The 25479-nt window shown below is 24.4% G+C and overlaps 1 protein-coding gene across 2 annotated transcripts in view; it reads right to left on the bottom strand.

Annotated features, from left to right (window-relative positions):
- Positions 1 to 25479, bottom strand: part of LOC113554297 (gonadotropin-releasing hormone receptor-like) — a 91562-nt gene that overhangs the window by 53531 nt on the left and 12552 nt on the right. The window contains exons 2-6 of one of the 2 annotated variants that reach the window (XM_026958067.1): positions 14456 to 15015; positions 13166 to 13314; positions 9115 to 9220; positions 8530 to 8743; positions 7179 to 7302 (exon numbers count right to left, since the gene is read on the bottom strand). In XM_026958067.1, coding sequence (XP_026813868.1) covers positions 7179 to 7302; positions 8530 to 8743; positions 9115 to 9220; positions 13166 to 13314; positions 14456 to 14770 — 908 coding nt within the window. In that variant the 5' untranslated portion in view covers positions 14771 to 15015. Of the gene's footprint in view, positions 1 to 7178; positions 7303 to 8529; positions 8744 to 9114; positions 9221 to 13165; positions 13315 to 14455; positions 15016 to 25479 lie in introns of those variants that run through there. The other variant, XM_026958068.1, reaches the window with a different exon arrangement.

Here is a 25479-nt window from a genome sequence, read left to right as displayed (position 1 = left end):
ATCAAATATTATTTAAATATGTAGGAATTACATCTTAACAAAAATATTATGCTTAAATAGAAGACGCAATAATAGATAAATGAAAGATACATATTCAACAAACAAATTTGAAAATAAGCATGTTTTATTAAAATAATTTTTAATATAATTATAAATTACATTCTGATTTAGATATAAAAAAATTATTCATACTTTAGAAGTTAAAATAAAAAAAAAAATATTAACAAAATTAAATATGTATGAAAAATCATAAATATCGAATAAACTTATATAATAAATTGTAATTTACTTAAATTCATGTTACTTTTAAACGTTTTAAATGTATTTTATTATCCAATTTAATATTCTGATTAAAAATAAATTTTAAAGTAGGTATTTAAGAATTTAAAAAATAGTTTTCAAGTCAAATATTTAGTCAGACTCGTTGAGTACATCTTTAATTTCCAATGATTGTATAGGGACTAAGATATGTAAAGTAGTTATGTTATATTAACTCGCAAATATTATAAATAATTATATATTATTAAGCTATAGATATCCTTATGTGATAAATCATTCTGAATGAAACTCAGTAAGCCTAAAAATAATTAATGATAATATGTTAAAAACAGTGATATAACTATATATTTTGTAATGAAATAACTAGGACAGCTAGGTACATTGTACATACTAATAAGTATTATGAACGAATTTATAATTATATGTTTACTGTTATTTTTCTAAGTTACGCAATATTCTAGGTAACTATGAAAAATTCGAAAAAAAAACTTATCTACTTTGTAAATAAAGTTTCAAAATCCCTAAGACATTACATGAAAGTTGTTGAGTTATTTTATTATTTAAAAAAAAAACGCAAAAACTTACTTGCATTTAACCGTTCTCAAAAATGTCAACAGTATCGTAATAATATAAAATAATAAAAATGTATGGTTTGTATGGTAAAGTTATTAACTTTATCTTCAGATAACCAAAATGTTTCGAATAAGATATTATACTGCAATATAAAATTGCATTCGACATCTCGCAACTGTCAAACGAATGTCTGAATATTTTTAAATTTTTCAAGATGTTAGAAAATATATATTTTCTTTGAAATATCAGATAAAAAAGTCAGGAAAAATAAACAAGTATGTTTTAAATATTTAAAATATTTTCAGTCACCTTTTCAAAGAAATAAATCGTTTAACTATTTATAACTTTAAACCTTACAATAGCTATACAATTAAAAAAAAATGTTTATATGTTTAAAATTGACAACATACGTGTAAACCTAAATTGTATTATAAACATATCGAAAAGTACTTTTTGATCATCACGTCGTTTATACATGTGTTCGTTGAACTTACTGAATAGATTTACTAGCGAGCAAACACCGTTAAGAAAAGTTTTTAATTGGGATTATTTTTTATCCATAATTTTTTTGTGCCTCAACCACATCAACATTCCTATACCATATTATTTATATTATTTCATTTATAAGTACGCGTGTTGTCATTTGAATTCGCCCAAAATTCATATTTTCGTATATTATATAAAATAATAGGTCTTCACTCACCTCAGTATACATTCAAATATAAAGATGGGATTTGATTAATTATACACTAACATCAGATAAAAATAAAATCGAATTAATTATTTATTCCAATTTTTCTATAACGGAAAATTAAAAAATTATATGTATTAAAATATATCATTATTATATTATATCTAAAATCACGAAAGAAAATATTCAAAAAAATCATTTCTTTCAACTACAATAAAGACGAAATAGTAATCGTTATAGTTCAAATAGTATTATACATAAGCTAACTTTAAACAGATAGTTAAAAATTAAAATGATATTTTTTTTAAATTGATATCTACATAACGTACTATATTGACAAATTAAATACTTTTATTCCGTGTCTTAAAATCATAAAACAAATAAACACATTCATTTAATTTTTGATAAATTGTATATTAATCGGTACCTAGTAAATAAATACATATTATATTATTACTTTGTATTATTCGTAATTATTTACAGTCTTACTAACAGTAAGTAGATTTGACAAATGATAAAAATAATATTATTTTATATTATCTTAAAAACAATAATTGATACAGGTAAGAGAATAGTATATAATACTGCGTATTAAATAATTTTGAACAACTTATAATAATTTAGTTTCAAAAGTAATTTAATATTATTAATAATTATATTTGCGGTTCGTTATAGGACGGCAATTCTCATACGTCATATTACATATTTTGGTGCTAATTATTTTTTATGTTCATTGAATAATTTTAATGATAATCATTATTTATTTAACACTTTCAAACCTCTTTGATTTAAATAGCTACTTATTTAAACAAAAAATGTTCATGTATTAATTAAATTAGTTCTATTTAAATTATTAATTATGTTTCTAAAACAAAACATTGATTGACAATTAAAACGTTAATTAGTTTTTTAAATGTGCTATTTATAGGTATATTTATAATGTACAATTTTGATTTAATAAAATTAAAGATAAATCTCAATTAAAACTACAAACTACTTTTACCAACATTATTTTAGTCACAAAAGCATACTACATTGATATTTTTTATAAATAACTGTATTTTTCATAATAATTATTATGAAATAAATAGTATGTATTTTTAGTGTATCATTTAGAATGGTAAAATATAAAATAATCAAATTGATTATATTATGTAGACTTATTATTTTTTTCTCGTCTTCTCGATCAATTTGTTTTACAAATACTTTACCTTAAATTTTATCACAACATGTATATTTAAATATCCAATACATTTTGATGCTCGATTTACATTTATTTTTATAATATTCGTAAAATATAAGCAAATATTTTGAATTCGTATTGAGAGGTAACGTTTTTCTTTCGTTTCGTGATTGCGAAATAAACTAAATAAAAGTAATATGGATATATTACATTTTTTTTTTGGAGAAAAATTATTTGGGAGTAATATACATATCGTTATTTAATTGCTTTTGAAAAAAAACTGATAACTCATACTTGTATACAACTTTCATAATGTTATGTTAGCTATAAAATATCGCCATACGCGTATATTAGGTATCAAGTGTTTAGTTCAATGATTCATAAATAATTTTATTGATTACCAACATGACAAAATATCGTGCTATTAATAGTAATTGAATAAAAAAAATCATGATATCTATATTTTATATTATGTTTTCTTTTTTTTTTGTTAATAAAATTAATACAATGTGTACTGTAAAATAAGCTTGTTTGCATGGGTACTCTTACATACTTAATTTAATCAATATAAATAGACAGACGTGATCCCTGAATATAATTTCATTCATTTTGACCTGTCCAGAAATGGAATAAATACCTTATAGTAGATACATTACTATCTAATATCAAATTAATTTTATTATTCTATAAAACCACACTGCGTAAGACGGCGCATTGTGTATGCAAAATGACTACACACATGATAACATAAACAATAATTAAACCGTAAAACAGTTATTCAAATACTAATATCTGTATCTTCCCATAAAAGCGCCTAATATTAATTATAATTGAAAATAATATTTTTAAACTTTAATAACAAAATAGATTTTATTAGATCCGCACAGATATAAATGATACAGTTTTATAATATAAGCAATCAGTAATACTTAACCGCTATACAAAATGTTTGTATAAAAAGCATTTATTTTTGGTAAATCTTAGAATGTGGGATACGAATTTGTTTCCTATGTATACGAAATTTTATTTTGCCAATTTCCGCATAGTTGCGGTTTTTAGTGATATTTTACTAACCAAGAATTTTAAGTGCTATTTATAGGTATTTTTATATATAAAAAGAGATTTAACAAAATTGTATTAAAATAAGGCATTTTGGATCAAATCATACAAATACGATTATGCGAACAAAAACAAAAATGCATTTAAATTTTAAAATAAAATATTCAGTTATTATCGTCGATCACATCTGACAATTCCGTTCGTTACCAATAATTTGGTTATTTTTAAAATATGTCGGACGTACCGCAATTATCGAATTCATTGTATTAATGTAGGTCATAACGCTATCATCGCATTGTGAACATACACGATGATTTGATTTTAGTTTTCCTCCGTAATTGAAATGTGTTGCATGTGCGATTTAACGTGAACTAGTGTGTTACCAATAAGACTATACTCTCGTATTTTTATATAGATTTAAAAAAATGCCTAAAGTAAAACAAAGTTTAATGAATCGGCTCCTTACTTATTCTAATGAATTTGGTTCCAATATTTTTGATACAAACGTATTATTTTGTAAAATTTGTGAAAGTAAAGTTAATTCCGACAAAAGTTTAACGTATCACATGTAAAAAGTGACAAACATATCAATCAAAGGCCTCACTCGTTATAAATATCAATTAAATCGGAAACAACAACAGTTATTAACGGCGACAAGTAATATTATTAGAAAATCGTAATTTAACAAAGATTTGTGTGAGACTCTTATTTCCGCTAACATATTTTTAAACAAATTAGAAAATTCAAAACATAGAAATATATATAACATATTAAATTCTTAGTGAATCTTTATGTGAAAAGGATATTAAGACGATATTTACAATGAGACCGTGGATAAAATTAGGAAAACAGTTTAAGACAAAAAAATTTTAATCAGTATCGATAAAACTACTGATGTGGAAGGTTGTTACATTGCAAATGCAATAGTTAGAATTCTTGATGAAAATTATGTAATCAACATTTTTTTACACAATTCAGAAGAATAAAAAAAAAACTAACCAATCAACTATATTCAGAAAACTTTTTGATAGATCGGTTAGTTTATCATAGCAAAACTGGTCTCCAATATTTTTATTTTTATTTGATTCCGCGCCTTACATTATAAAATCAGGATAAGTACAAGTGTCTTTATTCGAAAATAATTCACGTAACATGTGTTGTACATGGACTGCATAGGGTTACAGAAAAAGTAAAAAGTAAATTTCACGCAATACATAAAGTTTTTTCAAGTGTAAAAATATCTTTAGAAAAGCACTTTAGACAAGCCGTTTACTTGTTTTTAAAATGGAAGCGCCAAACCTAACCTTACTTCCGAAGCCAATTCTTACTCGTAGGGAAAGTTGAGTTAACGTGATAATTTATTATTATTAAAATTTCGGAATAATATATTGTATTTTTATTTTAAATAGAAACCATACGGTTAGTGTTAAATATGCTTAAAACTACATCATAAAACCTAGATTAGACAATAACATATTATAATATATTAAGTTAAACTTTGACAAATTAACCTCAGGCAATTGAAAAATTTTAACAGTAACTTGTACCATTATCAGATTCGATTAAAATAGTTAAAGATATCAAAAATCTCTGAAGCAATATGTGATTTATTTAAATGGAAAAGCTATTCAAAATAAATTGAATCATGTACTGGAAAAAATCGTGGTCTCTTTATGTTAATAAAAATATCAAAAGTTCTAACTGGTGAAGAAACATTCAGAATTTTACATAGTTTTACTGAAAATTTAAATTGTAACGACTTAGCATTTTTAAGTTTTTACCACCTATGACGTCCGTTGAAGTTAAACGGTCATTCTTAGCATAAAAAACTCTATTGTCAAATAACCATAGATCATTCAAATTTCAAAATATAAAAAAACATCTCATTGTTTAATATAATTATTAAAGTAAATAAAATAAATTCACTTAAAATCATTACATTCTGTTATTAATTTATTTACAACAATTATATTTAAATTGTTTGTGTCGAGCAAAGTACCTATTTACCAAATACCTACAATAGGATGGTCCTTATCTATAGAGATAATTATTTTTGACAACATTTTGAATGTGCCACCTTAAAATTTTGTTCAATTGTATAAAAAAAATAATGTAAGTCTTACAACCATATTTTATAAAAAAAACTTGTAAAATTTAAAAATCTAAAAGTTAATTTGTAAAAAAAAGTTAAAATAAAAAAAAAACTTGTTGAAATTTGAATTTGCATATTTTCCAATTTATTAGGATTATTTTGGTATTCTTAAGTGCATATTAGAGTGCTAAAAATTACTTTTTTAGTGCTATAACTATAAGGAATGCATCACATTTTTAAACTATAGTTATAAAAATTAAAAGTGTTATACATTTTTAATTATCAAATAATTTTCAAATTTTTATGAATTTACGAAACAACATCATCATTTCATTATAATTACATAATAATTTATAACAAAATATAAATTAATAGTTAATTATTAAAAATGTTCAATGGAAAACTAATAAGACTTTTTTAATCATTTTTTTATTCATCCTATGGATAATTATTTCAAACATATGTTATATTGAATTGGCATAAAAATATGATTAAGTACAAAATAATAATGATTTTTATTTTAAGTATAACTTAAATTGATATTAAGATTATACAGATATTTTTTTTTTGTTTACTTTTCGAGATGATTTGTTAATTTTATCAAACTTGATACAATTTTTTATGCAATATAGTATATACATATAATTTTATGTTAACATAAACACTTTATTCTGTGTCAACATTCAACGTAAATTATTCTAAGCGTGTCTTACCTAGATAATGAATACAACCAAATGTTGTACTAATTTTTTAACTAAGACTTATTGTAGACATAAATAATATACCATCAATCACTAAATTAAAAATATAAGAATGTGAAATGGTGTTTATTTTAATGTATATATTTTGTTCTCTATAATATTAATGTATATTATTCTAAATAATCCAATCAATTAAATTTTCTTTCATCATAAAACAGTCATGACGATTCTATGTAAATTATGATTAGGTATAAACAATGCGAGTATGCAATAATGTATTCAATTGAATTTATACATAAGGCTATTAATTCGTATCGATCAACGATGGTTTTAAAACCACTGCCATACACGAATATAACATTATTTTTATTGGACAGATAATAGTGATAGTTGATTATGCATAACGTTGGAACTTACTCAAAACAAATAAACAAATAAAAAACGTTAATCGTAATAATTTTTTGATATATTTTTCAATAACCAAATTAAATTCGCTAACTGTTTAACGGGAATTGGTTTTTAAAACAATATCACCGTTATTATTTTAATAATAAAAAAAATAATATAATTTCCAAATTAATTTTTTAAAAAAACACTTACCAAATAGCCATAATGTAGTAGGGAGTCCAACAAACAACAAACACTATTACAATAATGATTGTCATCTTTAATGTTCTACTTTTGGCGCGTCCTAAAAATCCCAGACGGCGTACATTATCTGTACCTACAAAATTAATGATATTAAAAAATATAAATACTTAAGTATGTTATCATTGATTATAGAAATATATATTACATAAATTAATCCGATGAAATTATGTTAAAAATTATATATTAATTGATTCAATTCAACTGAATAATGTTGCTTTTTTCCCATTTTAACCATCTCACCCGGAAAAATAATACAACACAAATATATATACACGTAGTCCATATTTTTAGAATAAAATGTACCTATTCTGGCTGAATCTTATTTGGTTTTTGTATTTGTCTTGTATTTGTATGATTATATGCATTTCCTTCATTTAGAAACCTTTTTTTTTAACTATCCCAAACTACAAAACTTTAACAATCAAATATATGTAAAGTACCTCCAATATTTGTTGTAAGTTTATACAAATTTTAATATAGAATAAAACTTAAGGCAAGAATTTAAGAATTTATAATAAATTTGGTTTTATTGTGAAATAAAATAGGTACTTATTTTTTATATTTTTTTATCAAAGATATGAACTAAAACTTGCATTTAAATTCCGTACTTGCATAATCTATAGTTAAATTTATAACCTACCCTTATGCATTTATAAAGAATATTTTAAATAGTTTAAGAGAAATTACCCTTACATATTATCATTTATTTATCTAAACAAATTTTTATAAGATTTTTAACACTTTACTGTAGTACAAAGTTTCAATTTAATATTTTACAATCTCACTATCTGAAATAAAAATATCCAGAAAACAAATAATTTATACTATAAATGATCATAAATCATAATAATACAATAAGATGTTTAATTCCTTAGTAATACTAAAAAAATTATATTTCACTCAAATGTTGGAAACCTTATAAATAACAAGTTTTGAAAAAAAAAATAATGTAAACACACTATTGGAGCTGAATGGGCCACTGAGAAGAATGTCTTTTAATTTAACAAACACAAAGGGATAAGAAATTTAATGATTTTTAAAATGTTCAATATTTGTTTAGAATTAATTATTCGCATTTTTAAATTATTTTGAAACCAAAGATGTTTTCAAAAAACACGCTCGAGTAAATCTTATTTGTGTTCAAATGCCATGTATAAAATAAACTTGAAAAAAGTGGCACACAATAAAAACTGTAAAAATGTTGTTTTTTTAATTATGACCCATTTGTATCCACCTTTATTGTAAAACTAGTAACTACCTCTCCCAATACTAGTGTCTTATAATTATTCCTATAACTTACCTTGACCGCAAATCGATTCCCTGGACCTTCTATATATTTCAATGATGATGGAAGCGTAGCAGAATAGTATAACGATTAGAGGCAACCAGTACATCATGAACATGCCGAAATATAAGTAAGCCAGCTCGTGCAATTTGGACGAAAAAGCGTTATAAGTGACGCACTGTTCGTACCATGTGGCATTAGGGTGTCGTTCCACGTGAAATATGTAAGTCTACGGTGTAAATAAAGCAAACATTTTGATCTGGTTAATGAGTTAAATGTTCAACGTTTGTTCATAGTTCAATGGGGAGATTATCTGATAAATGTAGACAATTATTTTATCATTGATAATATTATGTGAATTTAACTCATATATATATATATAATAAAATAAAACATTCTCAACCCCCAGTCCATTTACATTTATACTAGTTTTTACTAATGATCGTTAAGTAAACGTTTTGTTTAATACTATTTAAATCACAAATCAAATAATGTAATAAATTATACCATATTTACAAATACATGGAAATTGGAAGTACACGCTAATTATATGAACAAACGTGTGCGTTATCGATAACCTAATTATTAAACGACAATTACCTGTGGTAAGCTACAGATAACTGATGCAATCCAAGCCACTGCAATCATTAACTTTCCCCTGCGATCCATCTGATATAAACGCATTGGCTGCAAAACAGCCAAGTACCTAAAAATTATATTAAAAATACAATACGGATTAGAATATTAATTACAAAATAATAATTTCTACGGATACGAAAAATAATACATTATTAAACGCATTAGTTAATAATTATTTTCTTTGTTCGCCATGTTTAAATTTAAAACGTTAAATTTCATTCAGTACATTAAAGTTTTTCAACTAGTTATTTCTCCAATTAATTATTTTTTTATTTAGGTCAGAAAAAAAGTATGATTTGAATTGAAATTCACTGTTTAACAATTTATAATTTTTGTATAACAATATTTCCGAAGCTCTAGATGTTATTTCCGGTGTATATTTTTATAATAATTTATTAATTACTGATTTATTTTGTACAATTCATAACTTCAATACTTTATAATTTCTTGATGGTATTAATATTTGTAGAGCTATAAAATCATTAAATGATGTCGAATACACTGACATCACTATAGTTTTAAAATGTAGTGCAATTTCAATTATACGCCATTCAATGTAATATGTCAGTATTTTTTTCTTTTCTCTTTTAGTTAAGTTTTATTTATAATTAACATATTTTGATACTTCACCACTTCGTGATTCTTTAGTTAAAAAATCATTAGGTGCTTTATGGTTGTAAACTTTTATTTTCCCATCATATTAATTATATTAAAATGTAAGATCCGCCCATGATCGATATAAGTATGGATAATTTATCTATTTTTAATTGTCCTTCTACAACTTAATACTTATTTACTTCTCACGCCAACTCTCAGATGTGGAATATGAAATTTGTATATGTGATACTTATAACTTTATAAGTTATAACAGTATTAATATTTGTGTCAACACCTGATTGAAGTCGTTCAAAATAAAACGCTCCATCAAGGGACTCGTGTTTTTCAAATAAAATATTTAATAACTAAATCGAAGAGGCATTAGATTAATTAATTTCAAAATTTATAATATAATGATGATATTTTGTTTTATTTTACATTTCCCTCAAAAATGTATATATTTTCTCAGTTAATGAAACGATATAGTATTGACATTATTTATTTAAAGTGCCTACTAAATTTTTATTTTCAATGCATACCCTTAACAATTTGTTATATATTCTATAGAAATAATTGATGCCTATTGTTTAATGCATATTATATTGTATGGTTTTCATTACTTTATCATATCCGTAATTTTTATTGAAGCCAAAAAATATATACATATACTTAAGACTATAGTTTAATAACTAATTGAATGATTACTATAAAGAAGATAACTATGTTATTAGGGGTTCAGGTAGGTTATAAAAATATATATTATAAATCGGCGCCCTTAAATTTTATTAACTACAACGTATTAAATGTATAGCTTAAATATAAACCTTAAATTATAATAAAAAATAAACAAAAAAAATATTTACTCTACAATGTTTATAATAAACCTATAAAATTTAATTTTAAGACAATAGTATGCAATGTTTTAAATGCCGCTTAAATGACAGTTAAAGATATATGTAACGTATCTAATTCCTCACGCCTATTAACTCCAATATTAATACTTCCATGGAAGATTCGAAACTAGCTTGGTGAATAAACTCATAATTTATGTTTTATACCTACTCAAAGAACTGTAATTAATAAAAATTAAAAAGTGATCATTTATAATTATTGATTGACTGTCATATTTCAAATGATATTACATAAATGATAAAAAAAAGCCTGTCAACAAATATTTACAAATCGATGTGGTCAAAACTCTTTCTAATTATACGCACTAGTACATTTTTTAATAACATCCAAGTTCAATCCCAAGAACCTTTTTTTTTATTAATTCTATCCTGATTAAAAAAAAAATATATAAATTTATTAGTCTCGTAACTAATAAAAAGTTGGTTAACTAAAATATTAGTACATGTTCATAATTTCATCATTTATAAAAACATCCATAAATTCATAGTAATTATGAATAAATAAATAAATCAGTATGTCACAGTCTTAATACCATGATTAGAAAGCTCTTTATGAATATTTTTTTTTGCTGTTTTCTTACAAATATCATCAATTATCCTCTTAATTTATTATTGGATTTTTGATGCTTTAAATTATTTCATTCAGTTCTATAACGTGCTGTGGTTTATTTTTTGAAGACAATTTATTTTTTTTCCTGATGTAAAAACTGTTTTTCTATTGTCTTTATTAACTATGTTAAATACTTGTATATACCTACCTAATTATCAAAACATTATTATATTATATGAAATTTAATACATTTTGTCATCTTACATTCTGACCAATTATTTTATGCAAGCTTTACGTTATTATTGAATAGATTTCTAGTAATTGATATTATTTCTTAATTCTTTATAAAAAAAATGAACCTATAACTAATAATAAAATAAAATATTTTAATATCAATATCAAAAAAAACATAATTTATTATCATGAAACGTACTTAGTGATATAGGCTGATAAACCGTCTGCGCTCAAAATTGTTTTTCGTAGACAATGATAAATCATTAAATTCAAATTTAACACACCCATTACAGTCACCCACTCTACACTTAATGTACAGCAGAGTGCTATCCACTTATCCATCTCTATTATATTTGGGAAAGATGCAGGCGTAATAAATAAAACTAGATAAAAATGCATTATTTCATCTACTTAATTATTTAACAACAATTATAATTTGCAACATTTTAGGATAATTAGTAATAATTGTATTATTGATTGTTTACTATTTGTAGATAATAACATAATATACTAATTATATTAATACTCGTAACTAAATAAAAAATATACATTCAACAGTATTAAATAATTTAATATTAGAAAAGAATATTTATAAATATTAATTTAAAAGCGAACAAGAAAATATGGAATATTCAAAATTTATCTTCACTATTATTTATAATATAATTTTAAGAAAAACAACAAATAGAATGTTCTTTAGATACAATGTTAAATGAGTATATTAAATATATACACATTTTTTAAACTATTTAAATTTATTATAAATATAGTTAATATGTAATTATAAACAACTAGAGACAAAATTAACTAATAGTTGAGATACTAGTATAGAAACTTATATAGAAACAAAATAATTATAATTTTGTATTATTAACCTATCATTGTTTAGTTATTTTTAATTATTATCAATTGTTTTTAATCATATATTCCCTTTGACTTCTAAATTACTGACTAAATTTACAAAATAAGTAAGTAAATAATGAAATGTTTATTATTTTGTCAATAAAATGTTTTTAGGTTTTTTTTTTAAAAAATTGCTTCAAAATAAATATTTATTTTTTGTTTCATAATTATAATAACATAATTTATGAAATCAAAGAAACAAAAATATTTGAAATTTCTGCTTAAAACAGTGGCCACTTGAAAATGAAAAATGAAGTCAAGAAAAACTTCATAATAGATTTCTGTTTTTATATTAAACTTCAAAGAAGAAAGTGATGGTATTAATCAGATAACTGTTATTGATGATGAACGCACATTGCATTAATCATAATGGCATTAATAATAACATTACTTTTAAAAACATTTAAAAATGCGAATGGGATATTCAAATACACCATTTTTCATCAACCTAATCTTAAGAAAATTTTAAAACATGGCTTTGAAGTAATGGACTGAGCCTGGGCTTATTCTCTAACTAATAGTCCGTACATTCCGATGCATGTATTCTAATATTATTTTTTTGGACAATTAAACAATTTCTTAAAATTTGAACTATATTAATTTTTTATTATATATGCATGACTTATATGCTTCGCAGTTAGCTTTAGAATTTCCTTACCGTGTATTGTACACATACTCAATAAATGTTTAGTTTGAGACCCAAGAACATGAAATATAATAAACATATATTGCAATATTTAACTCGAGTACTCTATTAGACATGTCTAACTAACTGCAATAAAGTATAAGCGTATTGAAACTAAAAAAAGCTACACACCTATCAACGCTGATACAAATCAATATGAAACTGGAAAGATACAATCCAAATATTCGGAAAAATGACATGATACGGCAAAGTGGATCACCGAGAATCCATTGCACAGTCCATGCCCACGTTATTTCCAACGGCATCATCAAGAAAGTTACCTAAAAATATAAAAAAAACATGCACACAAATTATTTTAATTGCATTTTTTAAACACATTACACATTATAAGAAAGAACAAGTATGTGTATAAAAATAGTATAAATAATAGTATTTTGTAATTAAAATTACATAAAATAAATTTCAATAATTTGTTATACTATAAAAATTTCACCATGAGTACAAATTAAATACAAAAATATTGAACAAATATAATATATTATATATGATTTATTCTTAATAAATAAAACCTATACTTTGTACTTTTTTATCATACATCTTAATAGTTTATATATTTAATATTTATATTGAGTTACGTATGATTTATTTAGTTTTGGCTATTATTTTATAGTTTGTTATATTCATTTATATTTATTCAAAAAGCAATTATAAATGTATTTTACAAAATAATTTTTTTTCGTGGTAACGTGAATTAATTGAATTAATTTTAGTAATCATATATTTGAATAATATTATCAATTGTCTAAATATTTATTATAAATTTATGAATTAATTAAGTACTTAAGAGTAAAAGTTATTTATGAGAATGTTATAGATTACTTTTAATGTTAAACATAATGATAACACGGACATAATTCAGTATAAATACTATTACATAATATTTTATTACAAGTTTTAAAATAAATACACTCCGAAATATTTAAAAAAGAATATTTTTTTTTATGCAGTATAAATATTATTATTTTGAATTACTTATATTTATATTTATATAAATTATATTTAACTGTAAAACAAATAAAACAGATGATTAATATTTTTAAATATCCACATAAGTATACCAAACTCTTGTTAGCCAATAGTCATACTATAGTATTCCAAGTTTTTCTCATTGATGAATAACATGTATTTTAAACGTATTAAGCTCATAACATAGGTAATTGTGTCAATTCTTATCGTATAATGTTGGTTTATTTTGTCAAACAATAAATTTAAATGTTACTCTCTCGATAACATGCAATCTTTAAAATTAAAATAAATGATAAAACAGCGTTTTAATAAGTAATTAAAGTTCTTATGAATTCTGTGAAAGAGGAGTTGGAGAGTAGATTAAGATTCCTTAAAATAATGTAACGGAAACAATAGAACCCGCGAATAACCGATGAATTGCTAGCGATGTCTTACCAACAAATCGGCGATGGCCAGGTGCATGAGCATCGCGTGTATCCTCGTGCCAGCCTTGCGCCTGCGTTTCAGGATGATCGTCAGCACCGTGATGTTGCCTATGGCCGAGACGACCATGAGTATACTGTAAGTGACTATGGCGACCACGTGGCCCTCGTTGAATTTCATGTCATACGGGAGATTCGACTCGTCGAACATGGACGCGTTCGTCACGTTGTCCATGCCAGGCCAGGTGACCACAGGTGGCGGACCGGCGTGCACGCCCTTGGTGACCGAGTGCAACACGGTGTTTGCGTCCGAGTCCATCACTTCCATGGCAAACGTCGGTAACGGCGGTTGCGACAGTGGCGACAGTGATCGCAGTGGCGACGCTGGCAGCTGCAATCGGCGACGGTATAATGTTGCTCCCGAGCGTAAGGATCACGTCCAAACTGATTCTACACACGCGACACGAACAGACGACACACACACATACGCGCGCGCACGCGTACACACTAACAGACCTCAACTGTCGTCATTGAATGTTCCACAAAATTAGTTCACTGCGTTCAATCCATTATCTGTAAAATATAGATTACGATTTCTCGTTAATTATACTTGAATAACAATATAATATAAATACATGTTCTAATGATACAACATGTATTCCCAAATATTCATAAATCTTGGTTAGACGACGTTGACAAATGGCAATGATGAAAATTATTTTAAAGTTAAGTTTGAAAAAATATTTACATAGCTGAACAAAAACACGTTTTTGACAAAGTGTTTGAATGTATACGAATATCCAATGAGTTGTGCATCAAATACGATATTGTGCCACTTACATTTTTCGATGGTATCTAATATCTATAGAATTTTTTGTCTTATTAGTATGTCGTAAAATATTGGTTATTATCAAACTGCTGAATTACGAATATCCGTGTGATTTAATACATGCAAAAGATAAAAATATGTATTTAATATGAAAATATTAAAATTGGTATGCACTAATGCACTTAAATGATAATATCATAAATATTATAAGTATCGTCTTAACGTTTTATTTAATTTAAATAATTATATAGTAATATATTATTACGTACAAACGATGCACGAACTAATAATATTAAATAATATATATAAACAATACTATATTATTTCTAGGAACTAGAATAATTTATTTGTAAATTAAAAATCAAAAATTATCCAAAAATATTTTAACGAATCTAGCATGATGAAAATAACATTGATTTTACAATTTAAAGTTTAAATCTTTTTACTACATTTAAAAACAGAGTTATAAATCTTTTCATAATTTATACTCGTTGAACATTATTCTGTCGCATTAACTTCGCGATATATTATAATAATTTATCAAAAAGCTAATTTTCTTTATAATCTTTATTTCTCTACAGTATTGCTTTAATTATTACCAACTAAATTCTGTCAATATAAACACAAAAAAAACGTCTGTAATGTTTTACTTAAAAGCAAAATCGAAATTCGTCAACTTCAGTTACAAGAAAAAAATATATACTCTCGTTTTCTATTACAAATCCAACAACGTGTTTCACAATTCTTGTAAAATTAATGATCCGCCATCTAATGGAAATACCTACAATAAATCATCACGAAAATTCAATTTTAATTCGTTCCAATTGCATGTCTAATCAAAATAAGTCGGCTTGATAAACTGGTATTAACGACTTTATCTTTAAAACAACTATTTAATTTGTTATAATTTATGCCACATTGATCGAGTAAGTTACATTGCGATAATTTAGTTACTAAGCATTTCAATATTCTAATTTCTCACTTCCATCTATTGTTGTTTGTAACATTTGATCCAATTCGTTACAATGATCAAATACTGAATAATGTTCACTATCAGGTAGTTCTACAAACAATGTTTACGTTTGAAGAACAAAAAAATGTCACAAATTTAATGATTAGTTACGCGTGATAATATATACTTTATAAGGTAATGTAGCTCTTTTAAAGCAAATATCTTATCGCAAACGAATGGGATTATTTTATTTTACTCAGTGAGCGTAAAACGTATAGATAAAATATTGGTAGATACCAATTATTATTCAATTTATTCAATAATTTTGGAAATGTTTGTGTCACAATATATATTCAAGTTGTTTTAATATCAATACATAAGCTATTAAGTAGAGCATATAAATAATACCTACTACAATTATACATTATCATAAGTCAGTAATAAGAAAGATAAAATTCTTTACTTTCAGAATCCAAATCACTCAATTAAGAACCGTACTCTATTCCCGTCACTATTTAAAATGCATTGTTAGCGCCTATTTACTGGACAAATTTTAATATCTTATAACTATCCATAAGTCGTTTACATATTTTTATATGTGAATTTGTTAACTACATTAAATCAATTTTTAAATAATTCATGTAATATAAATACATATAAAATGTAAATCTCTTATTCTGATGGCCACTGCAGCTGGTTATTCAAAAATAAAATGGTCAGTGGTATTACTAAAATAAAAATAAATGCATGGTTTTAATTTTAAATGTTTATACAATGAGTATATTATAGTAGAATCTACTAAGTAGATAATTAAAAATAAATCGAAACTATCTAGTGTCATAATTTCTTCAAACCATGAATGATATAATATTGTAATTTGTAATATACATACAACTCACTACCTACTCTATGCTACCTACCTTATAATTTAACACATTTGTATATTTCTGTTTCATGATAATATAATAATTTAATAAATCAAAAACATAGTTTATACTAAATTTAATAATAGTTGTATATATATTTTTTTTGTATATAATAGTAGTTCTATTTCTGTAGCAATCTCTCTGTCCAATACTCAAATAAGTAAAGCAGAAACTAATGTTGGAGCATTATTATTATAAATGTGTACAAATAATGCTAAACACATGCAAGAAATAATATTAATTACAACAATAAAACAAAAAATATAGGATAAAAAATGGCAAATAAATTTGTATTATAATTGATCTTAACATTAACGTAAAGATCATATTACCTTTATGCTATACAGCATACAAATATGCGATCAATCAGGATTTATTTTTAATAACTATATGACAAAGTTATAAAGGATATAAAGCATATAATATTAAGAACATACTCTATCTGTAGTATGTTTAGCACTACCTATTTTATTCTTTACAAAAACATAATTAATATATGTAATACCTACACTCAGTTCTATGTCAGCCGTCATGTATTGTATATATATATATATATATATATATATATATGGCAACCGTTAACATTTTCAGAAGTTGGCATCATGTGATATTTCAGACAAAATAATTATGCTGTAATGTTATATTTAAAACCGCGTGTCAATGGTATATGTAATAACATGTCAAAATGGAACATATTGACTTCTTCGTCATCTTCTTTGTTTTCTAAGCCGAGCAAAAATAAATTAAATCGTTTGTTTCTCTCAATAGATATTATTTCTCCCTGAAGACATAATATCTTCATCAACAGATTTCAGCCCTCTACCCGTCACAAAACCCATTGTTGAATGCGTGTGTAGTCAAGAGATAACGACATGAACATTCGGAAAATTGTGAATAATGATTCTGTTAATAAGTCTCTGTCGAAAAAATGTTAATAACTTCAAAGCACTATAGAATGGTTTTATTTCTATTTTGAGTTTAGTGGGCTTACTTTTACCACTTCAAAAGATTTTTTAATAATTAATACACATAACTGTGCCTCTCTCAAGAAAATGTTGAATTATATCAGCATTCCAGATATATAATGTCACACATTAATTAACCAGTACATAAAGAATATAACTCATAAGTATTTACCTACTATATTATATTAACCAAGAAATAAATAAAAATGCTATTTTAGGCTAAATTATCATCATCAACTATAGGAACATATAATAAAATTTCTACCTTAGAGACGTCTACAAAACACTTTAGATTTCAATATAACAATAAAAATGAAAAAGTATTCTCTGGTGCAGACACGTGAGTGAAGTTTATTAAATGGAAAAGCACAGTTAGAGAGTAAGAGAGAGATAAGTGAGAAAGATACGGACACAGAGAAAATAAATTCTGTGTGAAATTGATTAACTAAGCCACCGTTAGACAATTGCATATTATATTTTTGATCTGTGAGTCAGTATGTTATTATACAATTCCGATTAATTAATTAAATTAAAAGAGTTTATTTAATCATGCCACTGGAAAAATTAACAGGTGTTCGAAAAGTTATTGTAACTAATACAAAACTCCATTCTTAAATACAATACCTGTTTATAATTTTGTATAAAATAATAAAATAAAATAACTTAAGTTATATACCCATAAAAAGATTAATACATTTTAATTCGATCGTTTTCATAATTTACTTTTAACATAATTTAAATTTTTTATTTACTCACGGCTAATCACAATTTTTTTTAATTTACCTATATAAACCTTTAAACCATATTTACCTAATTTATATGCTATACATTTATATAATTATTAATAGTTTAGATTAAATTAGATTTATGTTCTGTACGTACAAAATCTATACAAAATGATAATTTTCTTGTGTATATACAAGAATATACAGTAATATATACAATGTGTGTGTCCCAAAATTGTGTGAGCCCGATTTTTATACATATACTATGAATCAGTTTGCTCGCTAAATTTTATTCGCAAATAAACATAATATATACCAATTGCCTACATCAAGGATAACATAATTCGACAGATGATTTGACTTAATAGGCGCCAAATTGTAAGTCTGCCGTTAATTTAGTAACCTCTTGTGATGTTCAGCCTTTGTGGCGTCGTTCCGTGTATATAAAATAAACCAGCTTGTATGTAAAAAGCCTAATCTTTAATATAAAAATAATTATATATTATATATATATATTATAATTATTAAGTAATAATATTTGTTTTAATATAAGTATTATTTATAGGTTATTTTTTTTTCTATTAGGTACACTTGTACAACTGTATAGGAAATATTATTATACAGTCAATATATTGTTTCTATTGCAACGAAATAAAAATTGATTTAAAATTGTACAAATGTCAATTATGAATTTAAAATAGAGGTTGTCGTGAGAAGAGGGTGGGTGTTAAACTATGATAAAAAAACAAAACAATTTATAGGTGTTTAATTTTGAAATAGGACTTGCTATATTTGTGATAATATTTAATATCGTACACATAATTATAATATATTCTTATAAATGTATCATGTATGTTTTAAATGTAAAGTTTTATATATACATGATTGAAAAATATTGCGTTTTCGTTTTTTAGTTTTATGATAAAATAAAAAAACAATTTCCCTTGTTATATTATAATATAATGTTTTAGTTTTTAAATAATTAATTTTAATACTAAAATAATGAATCAAACATTTCATAAAGTCTCGTAGTACTAAATAAGAACTTTATATTAATTTTCTTTACATTTAGTAACAACTAATTAGCTATTACTCTGTGTAGTTTTGAAAATTCTTGGTGAGCAAAACTTCAACTCCAATTTTAAATTGATATCAAAAAATATAATATTATCGCGTTCAAATTCAAAATACAACTAATAATTCATAAATATATTCTGCATTTTGATGAATGCATAGTATAATTTATTGGTATCTATATTTATCAATTATACGTAGGTACTTGGTTTTAAGATTTTGACTATATATAATATTATAATAAATTAAAACTGCTCGTGCAAAATAATATATTTTATTTAAAAATGTATAAATCACTAATTTATTATTAATATATTTATGATTTTGTTTTTCTGTTTTTGTTATTATGAATGAACAAAAAATTGTTTTTTAAAAAATATGAAGCCATTTGCTAAAAGTCTTTGGTGTTATTTACTTGTAAAAATAATATAAAATGTTCTTATTCTATCGGAATATAATTTATAAAAGAATATATTATTTTATAACGTAAAATATAAATCAAATTATACAAAATATATATTTTTAGTCATTCGTCACAATATTGTCTCTCATAGTTTTATTGTTAGAAATATCAATACTTTCAATACAATATTTTTTTATATGTTAGGTAAATTTAAATAACTAAACATGGTAGATTTTATAATTATAAAAGTCAACAAAGTTAGGTTAAACAGCAAACACTTTGGAATTGTATGAGTAACAAACTATTACATAGTTGTACATTTTGTTTACTCTATGTATAGTTACCTACATGGTCTGTTTCAAAATAATAACTAAAAACTAAATTATAATAATAGGCACTTTCGTGAAGGTATACAAATATCATATTTTATAATTTAAAACTTTTTAAATAGTCCCTTAGGTTAAATTAAATCCTTGTAATATATATATAAGTAAATTAAAATTAATATAAATTCCAAACATAGTTTATCCAACTCAAAATTATTTACTTAAGTACCTAATATCGTACTTTTTTCTGAAAAATAGTATGTGCTTAAAATAATTTTAAGTAACAAAACATGTAATGTTGTCAAATATATTTTAAATTTATTCATGACTATAATGATGTATTATAAAGTATAACTGTATATTATTCGAACAATTTAAAATTCATAAAACGTTATCTTAAAAGTTTTACTAATGATATCAATAAATTAATACGATATCGATATCATGAAAAATATTCAATACATCTAGTTTTATTGAAGGCTATATCGCAGGTTTTATAAATTAAAATGTTTATTCGATGAATCCAAAATACTATTTTGGAAACAAATCGAATTTCAGCTACCTATATTGCTTGTAATTAATTCAAAATACCATACCAAAAACTAAATATTATGATACTGATCAAGATAAAATAATTGAAATCGAAAATAAATTCAGTTTTTATCAAGCATACAAAATTGCGAAGTATTGATTCAATACCATTAATATTTGAAAATTTATCTCAAAATAAGGTCAAGAGCTGTTTCACAACAATATTTGTTTCATTCAAATTTTTTGGACAAGTACACTTTTACCAACAATTCAATTAAAAATAATCCGTGATATTATATTATGTTTGTTGCACTAATGAATTATGTAGAATTTTACCTTTATTTTTTTTCAGAAAACAGCCTAATTTTTTCAAAATATGAAATCGCCTTATTGTTGAGTAAGGCCTTCAGTTTTTAGTTAGCTGTCAATCAGTTTAATCAAATTTTCATTTATGGAATTTTCAACTGAATGAACATTATTCTCATTACAAAGGTCCAGTCAGATCCCTTTTAGACTGATCCATTAAATAATTCATTGACTTTAAATTTTAAAACAGTAACTTGACATGCAATTATTGTTATTTTCATTTTGAACTTTATTTGTTAATTTATTCAACTGCGTATTTTAATACATGTTGCAAAAATAATACCAACACATTGAACAAATAATTTTTTTTTAAAAAAACGCTTAAATATTCTATCAAATTTTAAATACAATATTTTTGAAAAAAAAATTATCAACAAAAAAAATGTATTTTTTATATTCTTAGATAAGTAAAAAAATAACACCTATCATTTTTAAAGATTAATTTAAATATATTTCAATACAAACATAAGTGAAATATTCTATCCAATGATATGTAAATTTATACTCACTAGTTGATAGTACAGTATTGACATAATATGTATAATATACACCTAAGTAATTTAGTGGATAAAAAAATTATATTATTATATAAATAGTCGAACTTTTAACCAATGATACAGAACCAACAATTTGTTTATAGGACTTATAAATTTTTAACTCCTTTAAAAATCATAGACTTATAGACTTTACTTGTACCAGGTAATTTTATAAATAATAAATATTTTTCTTGCACGCATATTAGGGATGTAATATTTAAAAACTAATTAATAATAACTAAAAAAATATAGTACTGTTATTTAAATAAAATAATAATGAAAAGTTGAAACATAATAAATTAATTAATTTCGAAAACCTTCAATATTAAAGTTTTAACAATAAATCATAATTACTATAATAACTTAGAAGATACTAATATCTTGTATCGATTAAAAACAAATAAATATAACTAACACATATTATTTTCAGTTTTTTAATTAATGTTTAATACGTTACTCGTTTATATAATAATAATGATAGATTTAATTAATTTAGTTTTATTATTTAAACATAATAAATATAATATTCATTTATAATAATTTTATTTACAAAACATTGACCTATAACGATATTAAAATAATTGAATACCTAAAATACCTAAATTATACCTATAATACTATAATATATTTTTACATCTTAGGTACTAACTCGTATTTTAAGTTAACTGTTAGATTTTACATACATTTTACAATTGCTTTAAAATCATTCCATCAAATCATAATCTTATAAAAATGTATATGAATTACATTATTTTGATAAAAATGATCGATAATTTTTGTTAATATTTAAACGTGTATTTTCTTTTTAGTCATATTAAGATGACTAAGCGAAAAAACTTTATAAATAAAACCCCAGTTGTATAATATTATGTATAATATATACATTGTACATATAATATAGAAAAACAATAAACACATTGGTACTACTAAAGCTGTATTAGAGTTTTATTACACCCACCGGGCTAGTTTTGAAATTTTAGATATTTTCTTTATTTGTTTTATTATCTATTATCATTTTGTCAATAATGATTAAAATAGTTTACTCAATTTTTTAAAATTTATAAGCCATTGATTTTAAAATCAAATAATACTAATTAATAATGATGTTAATAAAGAAAGGAATTTTCACATAATATTATATAATATAAACAACTAGCGCTGATCCTGCACAACGTTGCCCGTGACAAATTAATTAATGCCAGTGGATTTACCCTATCTAACGGAGTTTAGTTACATATAAGCTAAACATATCTTTAACACGGTAATTTGTGTGGTTTTTACAAAATACATACGTAAAATACTGGTCTTAAATTATATCCAATTATAATAACTATTTTATTTTATCTACCTAACATACAGCAACCATATGCAAACAAAAATATATTAATTTTTTCTGAGTCAACAAATCCCTATGTGAGCCCATCTTTAAAATGTAAAATTTAAATATTTGGCTTCGATGTACACATCCTAGGGTATAGTATTATCTTAAATACTTAATTTCAGAACCATGAATGCGAAAGACTTAGCGGTGGATCGCTTACACGCATACACATACGCAAACATTGCCTTTTATTAATATAGATAGATAGAAACATAATACTTTATTTGATTAACAGGAAATAATACGATTTTTTTATTGGTTACTATGCTGGTACTTTAATGACTACATCGCTATTATTTTGAAACAAAAAACAACTATACAGGTGCATATTATCTAACACAGTATTTGTTGTATAATATAAGATTTAATAAAATAATATAAATAATATTGTGTAATCAATCCCGACGTAGGCATACGCTCGTCGGATAATTTCACATAGCTCTCAACATAAACGATTTGCATCCGTCTTACAAATATCATAATTAATATACCCATTATATACCTATATGATTTAAAAATCTCGGGGCCCGGTTAACACACTAAATTTAAAGTGACTAAAAAACAATTCGCCGATTTATAGTTACATATATTTTAATGACATATTTTTTCATCTCCGCAATTCACGGACGGAGCAAATAATAGGTGGGTATAATATATCATTAATAGTATGCCTATATTATTAACGCTACACCACCTACCTTTCGGGAAAGTGACCGCATATAATAGGTAATTATAGCGTCGTCCGGCGGCAGTTCTCCGAGTGCCGCGGTAATTATTTAATTTTAATTTTTTTTTTTCCAAACAATAATAATACAATATACCTATGATAATATTATTATACTTTACGGTCGGATAGGCTGTTTTTCTCGCGATCAATTCGCGCGAGTGAGCGACGGACTCGCGCGCGGAACGGAACGATGATTCGCTCGAGACGCTGTTTCCATTTAAGTACCCCGACGGTTCTGTTATCAGGCTGCCAATAGAGAGAGGCACACTATCGGGGATTCGGCGGCGGCCGTTTGTCTTGCACATGCGTCTGCCGCGAAGCTTACTCGACGAATACGTGTACCGCACGCCTGTCCACGACGTTATATAATATCATAAAAATTTGGTGGTTTATTTTTATTTTTTATTTATTTATTTTTTTTTTTTTTTTTTTATCAGGTCTATTGAATATTTATAATACTATTCTCCTCCCGCGCCGACATTGCAATAAATTATCCGTCAGCCGACGAGTTTAATCGCTCGCGGTATCGTATGTTTTCTTTTCGTATTCGCATTATTAAATTGCCGCGCGGCATAAACCTACACCTACCTACATAATACACACGTACACATTGCATGCGTCGTATATTATAATTTACAATCGAAGGAATATTTAACTGCAATATAAGTCCGTAAAACATTCAACGTTTAATATCAAATAATAAACATGCGTTCTACTATATACCTAATACCTATCATACCCACTAATATTTTTTTAAATATTTTTTATACGCATTTGTTATAAGCTATATCCTATAAGTATACCGATTATCAATTATATTATTGCGATAGCACGTAGATAGAAATATTACGATTTTACCGTAAATTTTATAAAAATAAGATTTGCTTTGTTTATTATTTGTATAGCTTAGAGTAAGCCATTTAAAGCTTAAGTTTTTACTTTTATTTAATTTTAAATTGTTGAATAATTCGAACGATAACGCAAACATTCCAATAGCTATTGTAAACTATACAATAATTACTAACAGATATTAAAGGATCTATTGGGTCACGAAAAACAAACATGTTTTCCTCTGTAGAGTTGCTATTGGTTGCATAAAATAAAATAGTTATTATCATTGAACATAATTTCAAACCTGTATTTTCTATTTAGTTGAAACAACCCAAATAACTGTGTTAAAATCTGTGTAGTTTACATTTAACGAAGATTAAGAATGGGTAAGTCCACCAGTATTTGATTTGACAGGGAAAACGATCAGCCAGTATAATATATATATATATACTATATAGTTAACTA

The sequence above is a fragment of the Rhopalosiphum maidis genome, chromosome 2 (assembly GCF_003676215.2).
Source record: "Rhopalosiphum maidis isolate BTI-1 chromosome 2, ASM367621v3, whole genome shotgun sequence".
In the NCBI taxonomy this organism is placed as follows: Eukaryota; Metazoa; Arthropoda; class Insecta; order Hemiptera; family Aphididae; genus Rhopalosiphum; species Rhopalosiphum maidis.
Note: the sequence above shows the minus strand (reverse complement) of the source record. Positions and strands in the feature narration are given on the sequence as shown.